Genomic DNA, 14,458 nt, shown 5'->3' on the forward strand with positions numbered 1-14,458 from the left:
CCAATCTTGCATCCTATGGGATGTTTGAAGCAACTATAAATTTCTTGTGCCACTTCGTGAAAACGTCGTTATGTTTGCAGGGTGCATTCTGGGAATGGATTCCTCTTCGTGGCTCTATCCTGTGATGCGTTGCATGGGAGTTTGTTTCCATACAACCACACAGTACACAACAACACACACACACATCTCTTTGTGCTGTTGCTAAATTAATCAGCCAGATTGTGAGCGGATATTTGATGTGCGTCTGTTTCACCACAAAGGCCTCCGAAATGCCTCTATGAGCTCATTAAGTGAGTTCTGGCTTCGCAGGGAACTGGGACCACAGCCAGAACAATATTCTCATTTTCCTGCAATCCGACATTTATCATCTTATAAACACTCCCCATTGTACGAACCCACCCTCCCATTTCAATGACCCATATTTTCTGTCATCTCTCGCTCTTTCTTTTTTCTTAAACTTTGATCTTTGCTCCACTTTACTTTAACCACGTAGTGATTTATGGAGAAACTTGTTAATAACGACTCGTGTTTTCTCCCATCCTCACCAACTTGAGGCCCTGTGGAGGCCCTCTATAGCTTTTCATCTCTTTGTAAGTGATGTACTTCTCTTGTGTGTATTGTATTGTGTAACAGACAACTTTCCTCATCACTTCCTGAGTTCAGATGCAGGACAGACACCCCTCATAGTATTTAGTGTCCAAGGACAGGGTCAGTCAGCACAAGCAGGCTCTTTTACTCCTTTTGCTACTGAGCACTGATAAAAGACTGTCGCTGTTGTGTGACTGTAGCCTGGATTAGATTGGCAGAATCCCAAAAATTCACATATAGTAGTACACACATACGTTTTCTTCCCAGATTTTGTTGTTTTTTACGAGAATAAACTCACTTTGATTATTTGTAATTGCGTTTATTAGTCTGATTTCTATTGGTCAACAAACCTACACATCTTTAATCAAATAGCCTTTTTCAGAGAGAATATGTAACTCAAAGTGCTTTACAAAAAAATAAAATGAATATTTTTCTTGCATGATTGTATACATATTTGTTTGCATGCCAGCCAACTATTGATTAGCCTTTAAGATATACAACCTTTTATAAAGCCAATCTATAAAGTAATTGATATCCACAAAATACAAACATGTTTATGCATTTTAGCAATACAGATTAAAAAAAAAAAAAGAGCAACACACCATTAAGTTCAAACAAAAAGGGAAAACTTCCAAAGTACATAAATAAAAGCATATAAGTACGATTGCAGGTGAAACCATAACAATATCATGAAACTTTACTCTTTGTCTAAAGGTTAACTTTTTAGGAGAATATCTTTGAATTGCTTTGGTTATACCTGAGATGAAACCAGCAGTTCTTTCATTAAACCCACCGATTTGTCTTTGTCAGCACTTCACAAGTAGGAGTGATAGATATGTACTGTGCAGTATGTTTGAATAGATTTAAATAGATTGTTATGCAATAAGAAAAACACAAGGGGGTTCACACACACATTATTCTAATGTTTACCTTGTTATTGTCACTATAAAAGACAACATTAAGACCCAAGGGTTATCAAATGTCTGTGATGTGATTTAGCTTCTTGGAAACACAAACTAGTTCCTTGATAGCATACACCACTTTTATTGCAACGGCAACCGTTTTCAGTGTTTTCAACTGAGATTTCAAAAAAATACTGAAAAAAAAACAAAAAAAAACAGGATGTGAAATTCAATAAGTAGGTGCTGAGCTGTCAACCTCATACACAGCGGTGACAAAATGCCGCTGATACAACCGATGTCTCATGTCTCATTTGACCTCAGAGAGAGAAAGAGAGAGAGCGAGCGAGAGACAGAGAGATGCTCAGTAGTAAATTGTATTATATTATTATTATATTGTAAATCTAGTGACCCAAATGTTGGGATCAAAACACTGGACTGCCTCATAAAGCATTATGTCTTTCTCAAGGTTAAGCCTTCCATTTAGGGTCTGAAGTTACATTTCAGTTAAGGTTTAGACATGATGAGTCCGATCAGGCAATTAGTTCAGGAATCAAGTAGGTCACTGAGCGAATGTGCCATGTGGAACCAGCAAACAGAACATAGGAAACACACATGCAGTACACACACACACTACAATAACTACCTGCTGAATCAGAAATTCTAGCATACTATAGGAAGTAAACAAAAGTATACATCTGATGCACATAAATTTCCATCACGAATTGTAGAGAGGGTCACATTTTGAGTTGAGAGTTTGAGGTCTTCTTCAGGCTTTGAGGTATCAATGCTGAAGTGATTCACTGCTCAGATCATAAACTGTGAGCCAGAGAGATAATTAGACTCTTTCCAGATGTTGGTTTCTCCCAAGTTGGTGGTCTTCCTCTTGCACTGGCAGCAGCGTCGGTACTCTGCAATTTTATCGACCAGGAGTTGACCTGCAGACCTGATCACAGGGACACGAACAAGCTCAGACGTTCTCCAGATGAAACCTAATCTTCGTCAAACAAAGCACAGCTTGTGAATACAAGGAGAAAAACCTAGGCAACATGGGATTTCCTTCATGTTTTCTACTAAATCAACAATGTAGATCGAAGGAAACATTATTGTAAAGTAGTTGTAATAATCATTTAGACAGGTTGTATTTCTCAGAATAACATAGAAAGCTCAGTATGGGACTTCATTGCTTCAGCAAAGGATAAAAGCCAATAAATAAAAAAAAAACATTTAAATGGAAATGTGAGTTATTGTTTTGGATTGAGACTACTTTGAAATTGACTTTAAGATCTTGAAGCAGTTACAGAAATATTCTTTAACATCGTAATATTATATTTTTTAATCTACTCAGATTCTAGTAAGTGGTATAAAAATGGTTCAGGTATTAGTTTCCCTGTATTAGTACAACAAGATGATGTTTAACAAGATTAAAATATGTATTGCATGACGTCTGAGGCATTTAAAGTGGCGTACAATGTGAGGAACTTGGAGTGTCTGGTCAACTACATCAGCACATGTTAAACATTTCTTTGCTCATATATGCATGTGTCTATAACGTAATATGTGAGATGATTCATTTCATGGGTTTCTTTCCATTGTGTTTTGTCTGATGGCATTTAACTCAGCCAACCGTGGGGAAAAGCCCTAAATGAAAATGAAGATTCAGACAGTGAGTTATATATGTTTTCTTTCTTTAACTCCCCTTTTCTCTCTGATGTTTTTCTTCAGTTTAAAGAACAACTTTACAGTTTGTGTTAACCGTCACTGCTTTTAAAATGTTAGAAAGCTGAAATCTTCGTGAAAAGAGTCCTCTCACCTTCACACAGCAGACACATTATTATATTATTGGTTATGTTTCCACTGAATGAGCAGATGCACAACTGCGAGTTAACGCTGTAAAATTAGAATTTTTAAATGTGTCTTTGTTTCTCTATAGATATACAACATTACAACTTCTGTTACATATGAAGACTTTTATGAGTTATAAAGTTGTTGCTCAGTGCTCACAATAGTCTGCACACTTCCTGAATTTTGATTGTGCACAATCAGCAACGTGTTTCTCATCTGAATTTAACCAATAACTGATTGGCTACCTATATCCACATATAGAGAGCTATTCAGAGTGCTACAAAAATATAAATTTCATTTATTAAAATAGGTCCAAGTCATTCAATTGCAGACACTTCATAGCTTTTGAAAGTTGAATGAATGAAAGTTATTGTCTATGGATGAGCTGTTGACAACAGTATTGTTGGGCAGGTTAACAGTTATTGAGTTGACCTGTTTTGTTCCTTTTTGGGATGTGTTGTTATTGCTGTGTTATTGCTGTTATTGCTGTGTTATCGCTGTGTTATCGCTGTGCTATCGCTGTTATTACTGCGTTATGTTGTGTTATTGCTGTGCTATCGCTGTGCTATCGCTGTGCTATCGCTGTGTTATGCTGTTATTGTTGTGTTTTTGCTGTTATTACTGCGTTATGTTGTGTTATCGCTGTGTTATTGTTGTGTTATTGCTGCGTTATTGTTGTGTTATTGTTGCTTTACTGCTGTGTTATCGCTGTGTTATTGTTGTTATTGCTGTGTTATTGTTGTGTTATTGTTGCTTTACTGCTGTGTTATCGCTGTGTTATCGCTGTGTTATTGTTGTTATTGCTGCGTTATTGTTGTGTTATTGTTGTTTTACTGCTGTGTTATCGCTGTGTTATTGTTGTTATTGCTGCCTTATTGTTGTGTTATTGTTGCTTTACTGCTGTGTTATCGCTGTGTTATCGCTGTGTTATTGTTGTGTTATTGCTGCGTTATTGTTGTGTTATTGCTGCGTTATTGTTGTGTTATTGTTGCTTTACTGCTGTGTTATGCTGTGTTATCGTTCAGTGCATGTTGCACACACACGAGCAGTGTAATAAGAAGTTAGTTGACGTCACTCAAACAGTTGAAATTTGATATTTAACGGCACGTACACCCAGAGTTTAACTCTGCAAAAGGCCAAAGAACAACAATATCTTTTATTTTGAAATAATAAGACATCCATATTTTAGCCGGAACGTGCTTCTTTCTGTGAGGTAAACGTATGGTGAGTGTGACATAAGAAATTATCATGTGAGTCTCATCTGTAAATGTAAGAGGTGACATTTATTTGACTGCAGTGTTCATCAAGCAAATCACATCCTGACTATAACTAAAAAAAAGGTCTTGTCATGGTCATCCTCCACACACCTCAGAAAGCGCCGATCCTCTTCATCTCGCATGTGTTTGAGCTTCACACTGCGACACCACTCATTCTTCAGAGACTTATTGATGTCCTGCCTCTTCTCAAAACGATTGATGCGGTCCAATATTAGTCTGAACAGGAGAAAAAAGAAAATGTTACTCCCTTCACCACATGACAATTATAAAATTCTATAATTTAGAATTTTAGCGACTCACTCCATTTTGCTGTGTCTGAGCATTTCACTTTCTTTCTCTAGCTGAAGCTGGCGGCTGTGCAGCTCATCCTTCTTCCTCTGAGTCGCTGTATTGAAATTTACCTGGAAAACCTGTCAGCATATGGAATACATAGCATCCAATTAAATATGTAGAAAATTAGATTAGAAATGATACGGTTGGAGAGACGACAGTTTCAAAGTTTCAAGGCAAATAGATGAGAAATGAAGAATAACACCACGAGTGAAAGAAATACAAACATGGTGCTGCATGTGTTTTTGAAAGAAGTTTCCCAATGTATTCAAATACATATTGGACTGTTGGAGCAAATGCATCTGAAATTGGTGAAAGACAGAAAGACAGAAAGCACAAGTCATGCATGATTCCTCACGCTGAATTAAAACCATGGCAGTTTTTTGTGGGTGTGTCCGAAATGTCAGTTTGACAAGCACAAAGATAAAATTCAATTAAAATCATTGTTGCTTTTTTTTGTTGGCTGTGTGACAAAATTTGAGGCAAAGATTGCCACAAGGGGTACAACACAAAAAATAACTGATAATAAAGTTGACAGACATAAGTCGTGGTGGGCCTGTATAAGAAATTAATCTCACCATGGTCATAGCAGCATCTCTGCTGAAGTCTGACAAGACAAGCCAGATATTTCATGTTCATGGAGGCAAAAGTGGTTTTTCTCAGATTAAATCCTCATTGCATCCTGTTCCACACATTTGTGCACACAAATTGTGTGTGCCAGTTTTACACAACGATTGGTTTGGTTTGCTGCACGCATGAGATCACTGCTGAAATGTCAACGTGGGAGACATACAATACAAAGGTGACCTTTTGTGCTCGATCCCGGCTCTCTGCATTGTCGGCTGCTGTCTCACGCCGGCTGAGCCTGGATCCATCAGGCTGGCACTCTGCAGGCTTCCAGCACTTCTTCACCCCAACCTGAGGAAATCAAAATCAAACATGCTCATTTCAGATCTAGGATTGTTGGTGATACTGTGGGTGACAAGAAAGAAAAAGTTTAGTAAGTTTATGCTGGACAGCCTGTCTGTAATTAATCCCTTGGAATGGTATCTCTGTCTTCCTCTGACCTCTAATCTTCCTCAGTCGAAACAAAACAGTACATTTCAAGCTGATAATTTTTCATGAATCCGCAGAATAAATTTGCGATAGAAGTATGGACTTAGTAAGGAGAAATTAATTAACTTATAATTATGAAGTCCTGAATAACAATTTATAATTAAATTCATTTAAAAATGTCACTAAGAAGACATTTAAAGAATCATTCCTTAAAAGAACTAGATAGTTAAGAGCTCAAGGGAGTAAAATGTTTTTATTTTTTGAGTTTATCCAGTCCACTTCTTTCTTTTTCTGCTTATCTGCGTCCAATCAAAGCATTGCTCACTTGTCATGCCTACACTTTCTCCATTTATAGAGAATTTTCTGTTTATAGAGATTAACATAGACGAATAACAGTGGTTATTGCCGTAAACATCACATCAGTGGTGGACAATGAAAGGGGGCCGCGTGAAAGACTATAATTACTGTGGAAGGCAGATCCGTGAGTCCTGACTTACCTAACTCAGGATAGGGGTGGGGATTTGATAACTCATATCAAAAAGCAGCTTGTTACATGGTGCTCGGCATATAATGTTCCTGCTCTGCATCAGTCACATTCTTTGTATGTTTTGTCCGATAGTGGTGACACGAATGGTAATCTTCTGCCAAAGCAAAGATGAATAAAAGCACCGACACAAGCACAAACTACGTACATTCAAACAATAAACACAAAACCATCACCATAAAAGCAAAGTATTGGATGTTTATGATTGATTCTCAATGTGTCTTTGACCTCATAGTTAGTTTTTTTTGTAGCAATTTTACAATTGACAGTTAAAGCTCATCAAAGACGCAGTTATATTTACATTTTTAACAACATATTTCGATTGAACCATTCACCAATATACAGCATTTAAGCTTCTTTCCAGTCTGTGCTGTAAGAATTCTGCACTGTGTTTTATGTGATTATCATTTTGGACTTATTCAAGAATAATTATGTTGATTTGTAGTTTGATCTGCAGTGTAACAAAATATTATTAAAGTACTTTTTGTATGCTTAATCTCTCAGTGCACTTAAATTCTTAAAATTGTTAGTAGGTTGTTTCTTACATTGGAGATAATTGACTTACAAAATTTATATTTTTACTCATTCATCCCAAAACTGACATAGATGGCTGTCGCTGGTGTCATTTCCCTGTATAATACAAGGACTAGCAAGCGTTTTTGAAATGGTATCACTTAAGAAAGTAAACTATCGTGTTGTACTTTCTTGCCTGAGCATCCAAAGCCTTCTTGTAGTGGTGTGTTTTCTCCTGTTTCTGCTGAAGTTGCTGAGCCTTCTGCGAAGCAATCCTATAACACACACACACACACACACGATTTTCAGCAACGGAGCACCACTTCACACTACTGGCGGTTTACCACTGTCACTCACTCCTGGATGAGCTGGACCTGGTCCAGTCGCTCCACAAGAAGACGGTTCTGTTGGTCTTCAGCCTCGTGTTTGCGGCGCTCTCCGATCTGTCTCTCCAGATCGTTCATGTAGTGGTGTTGCTGGATCCTTCGGGGAGGCGTGAGCGGCCGAGTCGGGAAGATGAATGAATTCTGAACGCCACCCGGAAAAGAAGTTAATGAGCCGCTACTAAAAGGATGCAGGGATTAATCAGACAGTGTTTGTTTCTAACTAAAGGAGGAAAGACTGAGGAAGAAGTGCACGTGTAATTACTTTTTTACTTTTTATTAGTTTAAATTGTACTCAAATGTAAGTGGCAGTACTGGTTTTTGAAAATACACAAGTAAAAGTCATTTCTCAAAGACGTTTTTTTTTTTTAAACATTTTTGTAATATTATAAATAGCAGGAATTCAATTTAACTGTAAAATATCTACATTCAAAAGACGTTTGTTTAACAATGTATATAAAAATTACATTCTAGCATTTTGTTTTTGCTAATAAATAAGAATTAAATTCAGGATTACAAAGTCTAAATACAACAAATATTGAGATTAAAATGTGTGAACTTTAATCCAACAGAAATTCATATCATAAATGTAAGAAGGTAGATTGTATAATGTAAATCACAATAATTAGAATGAATGAAACCATGGGACAATGTTTAGCAGCTCTAGCTAGTAGTTCCCAAATGAATAAAGCCAAACATACAGGGATAAATAAATGGTACAACACAGGCTGAAAGTATTGGAGGATCATGGGAATCATCCCTTGTGTAGAGCGAGTGTGTAAAATGAGTGTATGAGTGTCAGTAAATCTCCTAATATAATTGCGTTTTTAAGTCTTTAATGCTTTCATTCTTCTGCATTTACATTCAGCAGCTGCCATCCAGTGTGGCGTTTTTCATTGTTTGCACTGGAGTTTGATATTCTTGTGTCAGAGAATGAAGTGTACACACAAAGAATTCAGACAAGGTTCACAGGGAAGGCACGCTGCTCACGCTGCTGTTTCACATTAACATCCTCCAACTTGTTGTGAGGAAGTCATGGGAAACGCAACCTCGGACAGTGTTACCAAGTTCAGCAGAGACCACAGTTAGTCAGCAATGAGCTCGACTTGCTGTTAAATCATGGGTTTATCTGATCTCGGGTTAATGAGTAACTGCGCATTTCAAGAGAACCTGGCGAAGACAGGGGAACTTACTAGAATTGGAGTAATTAGGTCAGTTAAAGGAAACGGCATTACAAAGGTTATACAGTAGCTTTCACATTCATTTTACTCACCAGGCACAAAGGATAGGGAGCCTCCTCTTTCTTCTCTGACATCTGAAGGTTGAAAGTTGCGACCTGCTTTGCATGCTCACGTTGTTCATTCAACTTTGCCTGCCAGAAAAATAAAAATACACTGTGTGACAGGACAATTAAAAAAAAATAAAAAAATCAAAGCATGGATGATTATAGTAATTTTAGAGCAGTTCCACTGCTATTGTGTTGTTTCTGACTTGTTTTTTCATTGATTTTTCGTGGTGTATTTTAATGAACATGAAAACATTTGAGCAAGAATGTTGCACAGGTCATTTTGAGTTTGTCCATTTTCAAGTACAATATTGCAAATGTCCCATGGTGGAGCACATAAAATAGAATAAGACTGTTTCTCAACTCTCTGGCACCAAACAGTCTGGGAACACCCTTTAGTTTTTTTGGAGGGGTATTTTATAAGTTTTATTGCCCTATTACTTTGTCATGTCCATTGTTTTACTAGGCTCTCACTTGTTTACAGTAACAAGAACAGGGTTGTAATGTTTTATAATTTTTATTCTTGAAAGACCACTGGAAACAATTGCCCTCTGTATCCCGAAGCAGATATAATCAATGAAAAGTGGAATTTTCATGACTAAAAGATAAACAATGATGTGTTGTAGTAGTTTGCACCGTTTCATCATTGTGAGAATCTTCCTGATTCTATTCACATGTTCTCGCTGTACATGATTTCTGTGCGCACCCTGGTTTGCTCCCACAGTCTAAAAACTTGCATTTGAGGTTAAATTGTTGACTGTAAACGTTCCCATAGGTGTGATTGTGAGTGTGTGATCCTGAGTTGGGGAATGTGGTGTAAAAGATAGATGGCGGGAAGGAGTATGGGATCTCATTCCAAGCTACAGTTTCACATTATATATTGGTTATTGCTTGTAATGAATTAATTTTACTGTAATTGAAGCCTTTTCACTTTAGAGTTGTAAGTGATCCCCGCAGCACCATCAGGAGATGACAGTCGTCATTAAGATTGTCTGCTAATCCTAAACATCTCAACAATTGTTCAGTTTGATTTCCATGAAATCACAACCATTCGCTCATAGTTTCCCGAATGAAGATTCCTGATGACTTTTTAGTCACGCAGAGCTGTAATTTAGTGCCACCCGCATCATAATGCTATTTTTAGTGAGACGTGTTGGTCATCGGTCATGCTTGTTGAGTTTCAAATTATGTTTCTCGCGAAAAATTTAAATAAAATTTAAAAAAGAAATCATGTTTCTCATAGAGACTACTTTTAGACCTGTGAGCACTGTGATGGACACTAAAGCAATGGTTGGATGGCTCTTTCTTTTAGTTCATACTCTTTCATTCAGAGTAAAATGGTGCTATAAGTGCCATGCATGGGTTCACACGCACACACACACCTGTTGCTCCTCCATGTACTGCTTGTCTTTCTGTTGCTCCTTGAGCAGCAGGAGTTTCTCCTGAGCTTTCTCTGAGGCCTGCTGCTGCTCCCTCAGGTACACCGGCACATTTCTTTGGGCTCGCTGCATACAAAGATAACACAGCTCCTACAGGGAGCAACGCAGCAGGAAGATGGTACAAATTCAGGGTTCAGTTTATATTTGATGAAACAAACAATTTCTCAACTGAATGTTAAAAGGAATGTGTTTTAATCAATGTAACGAGGACAAATTAAAAGCTATAAATTATAGTCGAGTTAGTATGGATGTTGACACAGTAAGTGTTTAACGTTGTCTCAGTCAGAGGTGAGAGCAGAAGTGAGCGGGATATCAATAAGACCTACAAAATCTCATTTGATGTCCGTATCCTCCTTGAACTGTGCAGTCTCACCTGTCCAGCACGGGTGTGACCAGAGCAGGTCGCGTTCCCATCGTGGTTCTCCAGCTTCGGAGTGTGTTGCCGTGACTTGGCCGTGGTGCCGCTGAGAGGGAAAGCAGATTCATTACCTTTAGGTCCATAGTGAACTCTTTATACAAGTTTTATGATGATGTTTCACAGTGACCTGTGTTATGATTTAGTAAGATATTATAGTCAACAGATAAATTGTGGATATAGTATCTCCACTTTGATTTCTCTCACAGAATCTTTTGATGAAGCTGATGTGTTTACAGGTGCTCCAGGCATGTTTTTATTTGATATAAGGAGTTGCCTTATTTCTTTAAAGTCTCAATTGAGCATTTTAAGGTTTTCTTTTTGTTTTATTTTGTTAATATCTGTTCGAGACTATTGTGAGATGTTGGTTATTTCTAGTAAGTTATGTTTGTAAATGGGCGTCTTTTGTGATGGAACTCATTATTTAGTATTGTGTTTTTATGTTTTAGGCCACCTGGTTTGAATAGGATATTTCATTGTAGTCATACCTGGAGTTTTCAACTGTGCAATATGTTTTGATTGTTTATAAAGCTCACTTGAAACAAAAATACATTTTTTACAAGTTTCAAAAAAACAGATTTCTTTTTTTTTTTATCATAAAAACAAAAAAGTTAGGATCATAGCAAGTGGCTGAGTTTAGAGTAGGTCTCCAATCCATGACTGTAAGCCAATCCAATTTACCCAGAAGCAACAGGTACATTGATTCTGGGTGTGTGTATGTGCGTGCGTGTCTAAGCTGACAGTACATGGAGGTATTGAGAGAAGAGAGAATCTGTCCCATGGTGAGTTTTGCATCATTAATGGGGCTGGAAGCCGCCTCGGGGGCAGGGGACAATATGAGACCACCGCTGAGCTCTCGGCTCTCACTGACTCACCTTCCTGCAAACAAACACTGAATGGACTGCAAGCTGAACCACTTCACAGTGTGTGTTTGTGCTCGTCTGTCTGTGTGTTTTTGTGTGTGTGGAGTACTTGTCTGTGGCCTCCATAGGGGGGGTCGGATTAGATTGTTCCGACAGGCTGTCAGCTTTCATCCTGGCAGGCTGCAGAGGCTGGTGGGATTTAGATCCACTCTGTTGGGGAACGTCTGTCGACACACAAAACACTCTACGTAATTTCACAGCTCATAAACATGATTGTACCAGCAAATTCAAATCAATTATTATTGGTTCTTTCAATCTTTAATCTATAGTCTGTCGTCAATCTGAGCCTGTTTTATCTACTTATTCTTGACAGAGCTGGGACCAAAAAAAGAGTTTGTTGCTTTTTATTACATAGCCCATTAAAGAGTAACAAATAAGCCAACTTGTACTTTTCTCTTCAGTATTTTGCAGTGAATTGAATGAAGCCGTCAAGTAATGTTGTATAGTATGATAATAAGAACTCCACCTCAAACTGTTGGTACAACCATGTAATCCTCAAAGGTAGCAACAAAACAACAGCGTTCTGGAAACAATGCTGACAAAGCCTCTCTCATGTCTGTCTGCTGAAAATGAAGCTACAGGAAGGAGATCAATTATTTTGCTTTGGATAATCATTGGAAACAATCGAAAGCAGTTGGCATTCTCACAGAATCACTCCTGTCATGTTTATGCACAACAGGGCATAAATGAAGTTATATGTGATATTCTTGATGCCGAGCGGTGAGTGTTATAGTACCTTTTGAAACTGTTTAACACTCTGTCTTTTAGAAAAAATTATCTTTTTGGCAAAACATATAATAGCAATAATAATAACAAACAACAAAAATACGCCCGTTACATAAGTAAAATTAACATATGTATGTTTCGAAAGTTTGTACAACTCCCTGTAATTTAGATTCATTAAAATACTGTCAGACCCTCGCCCCGACTGTCAGTCAGCTGTGAAAGGGTCTTTCACCTCTTGCGTTCCTCTGGTCTGGACCCGGTGAAAAGCGATGTCCGTCTTTGTCCCCAGCTTTGTTGCATGGAGGGCACACGGTTGGCAGAGTGATGGGGTTGGCAGTCTGTGGCCTCTGAAGTCTGGAGAGTCCACCAGACATTAAAGAAGCACTGCTCCCAGGTCTCTGGTGGGACACAAATACACATAACTCATGCACACTGCAATAAACACTGTACAAATAAAACAAATCACTTGTTTACTCACCTTGTTAAAGGCTAACAGCAGCTTACCACTTCCATCCATGGCTTTGATAAAGTCTTTGTTGAATTTCATCTGAACCTTTGAAGCACAGAGAATCAAATTGCATCGAATTGACAAGCAGCCCATATAAACCCCAGCGTGAATCACAGAATCAGACCGCAACGAGCTGACCTTGTTGTTCTTAAATGAAAGCACTCCTATTCCCTCGAAAGGGAGGAGCACATATTTTTCAGAGGCCAGAGTTCTGAACAGCACCAGGAGAGTCTCCCTGACGCAGCCCTCCACCGCGTCTCGACTGAAAGGCGACTCCTGTGACACCGCTGTGAAGTTTAGTTGCACCACTGGTACGTATGTTGCTACAACAGAAAACCAAAACACAGTATGAAATTTTAAAAAAATGTGATTTCATCTGCATCTAAGTTGAAGATACGGACAAATGCAAAATAATTCAAGTGACGCCGCACAAAAGGCCACACAAAATAGGGATCATATGGAGTGTTGTGATCTGTTTGTAAACTTGTTTCCACCTATTTGCACTGGATAGTATTGATGTGGAATAATGAATACTGGATATGAAGTCTTAATTAAGGCTCATGGTTTATAGTTGATAAAATGAATAATCAGAGCATCGCTTTCACTGAAGCCACAAATGTCTTTTCTCACATTTCCAGAGTTTGTCACAAGACGATGCAGCTTACCACACAATATTCTAACACTATCAATTCTAAATCTCTTTCTATTTGAAAGTTAGTGATGACACGATAATATACAGTAAAACTGATTGTAGATCAATTTTCCTCCAGATGCTTCCAAAGTGGACAATCCCTCCTTCAGGGCAATATAGACTTGAAGAGGATTTTTCCATCTTTGGGAGTTGTTTTGGGCTGAACATGATTAAATTATGTATTCTAGCTGAATGAATGAATGAATTGAATACAGCTTATAAAACATTTAGAGCTGGCACCTAAACAAAAAGTGTTACCTAATTGTTGTCGACAGACATCACAGCCTGTCTTGTCCGGGCTCACCTGCAGCCAGTGGCCGGGCCTGCTTCAGTCCCTGAGACTGCATCAGTTTTCCAGCCAGGATGAAGACGGGCCGTTGGACCAGTGTGAACTTGTGTCCTATGTCCAGCTTCTGCTGGGAGAAGGTGAAGGTCCCCAGTCCTGCCAGGTGGACCCCCTGTTACCACACACCAAACCATGAGACAGATGGATAGATAGATAGATAGATAGATAGATAGATAGATAGATAGATAGATAGATAGATAGACGCACCTTATTTAAGGTCATTTGACGCTCAATGAACGCTGATACATCAGCCCAAATACAGTAAATATCTGGAAAACAACCATACATGTGTTACCAGGGGATGATTTAAACACTTTACCAACACAGTGTGTGAGAAATAAAAAAAAAAAAAAAAAGGTTTATCCCCACCGTCTTTAGAGAGCTGTGACAGACCAGGTGAAGTCCGTCTGTCCTTCTCTGACACCAGCCGCAGTATGTCCGTCATCTCTGCTCAACAGTCCCAAACAAAACAAAACAAAACGTGGAGGTTGAAAGATTTGATAACGTCTCTCCAAATCCATTCCTTACCAGTTGTCACCTAGCGTGGCTGCAGCAACTTTCAGAGATCAGGACGGAGCCAGTGGTTGCCCGTAGCAATGCCTGCCCCCCCCCCCCCCCCCCCCCCCCCCCCCCCCCCCCCGCAGGGCGCACAGAGAGCCGGGTAACCAAAGCACACTGCCATGCGTCCTG

At 38.7% G+C, this 14,458-nt stretch overlaps 1 protein-coding gene across 1 annotated transcript; it reads right to left on the bottom strand.

The window, feature by feature from the left end:
* Positions 1–903: 903 nt before the first annotated feature.
* On the bottom strand, positions 904–14,213 carry LOC308106352 (coiled-coil domain-containing protein 81-like; the record flags this gene model as incomplete). Its single annotated transcript, XM_080458050.1, has 15 exons — positions 904–2,433; positions 4,700–4,825; positions 4,910–5,019; positions 5,747–5,857; positions 7,249–7,327; positions 7,410–7,579; positions 8,709–8,807; positions 10,103–10,249; positions 10,533–10,623; positions 11,547–11,661; positions 12,456–12,621; positions 12,702–13,054; positions 13,727–13,880; positions 13,976–14,037; positions 14,138–14,213. 15 exons carry the CDS (start codon positions 14,211–14,213, stop codon positions 2,295–2,297), a joined length of 1,998 nt encoding a protein of 665 aa, XP_080314176.1. The 3' UTR covers positions 904–2,294.
* Positions 14,214–14,458: the final 245 nt, after the last annotated feature.

The sequence above is a fragment of the Lipophrys pholis genome, assembly GCF_963383615.2.
Source record: "Lipophrys pholis genome assembly, chromosome: 2".
NCBI lineage: Eukaryota > Metazoa > Chordata > Actinopteri > Blenniiformes > Blenniidae > Lipophrys > Lipophrys pholis.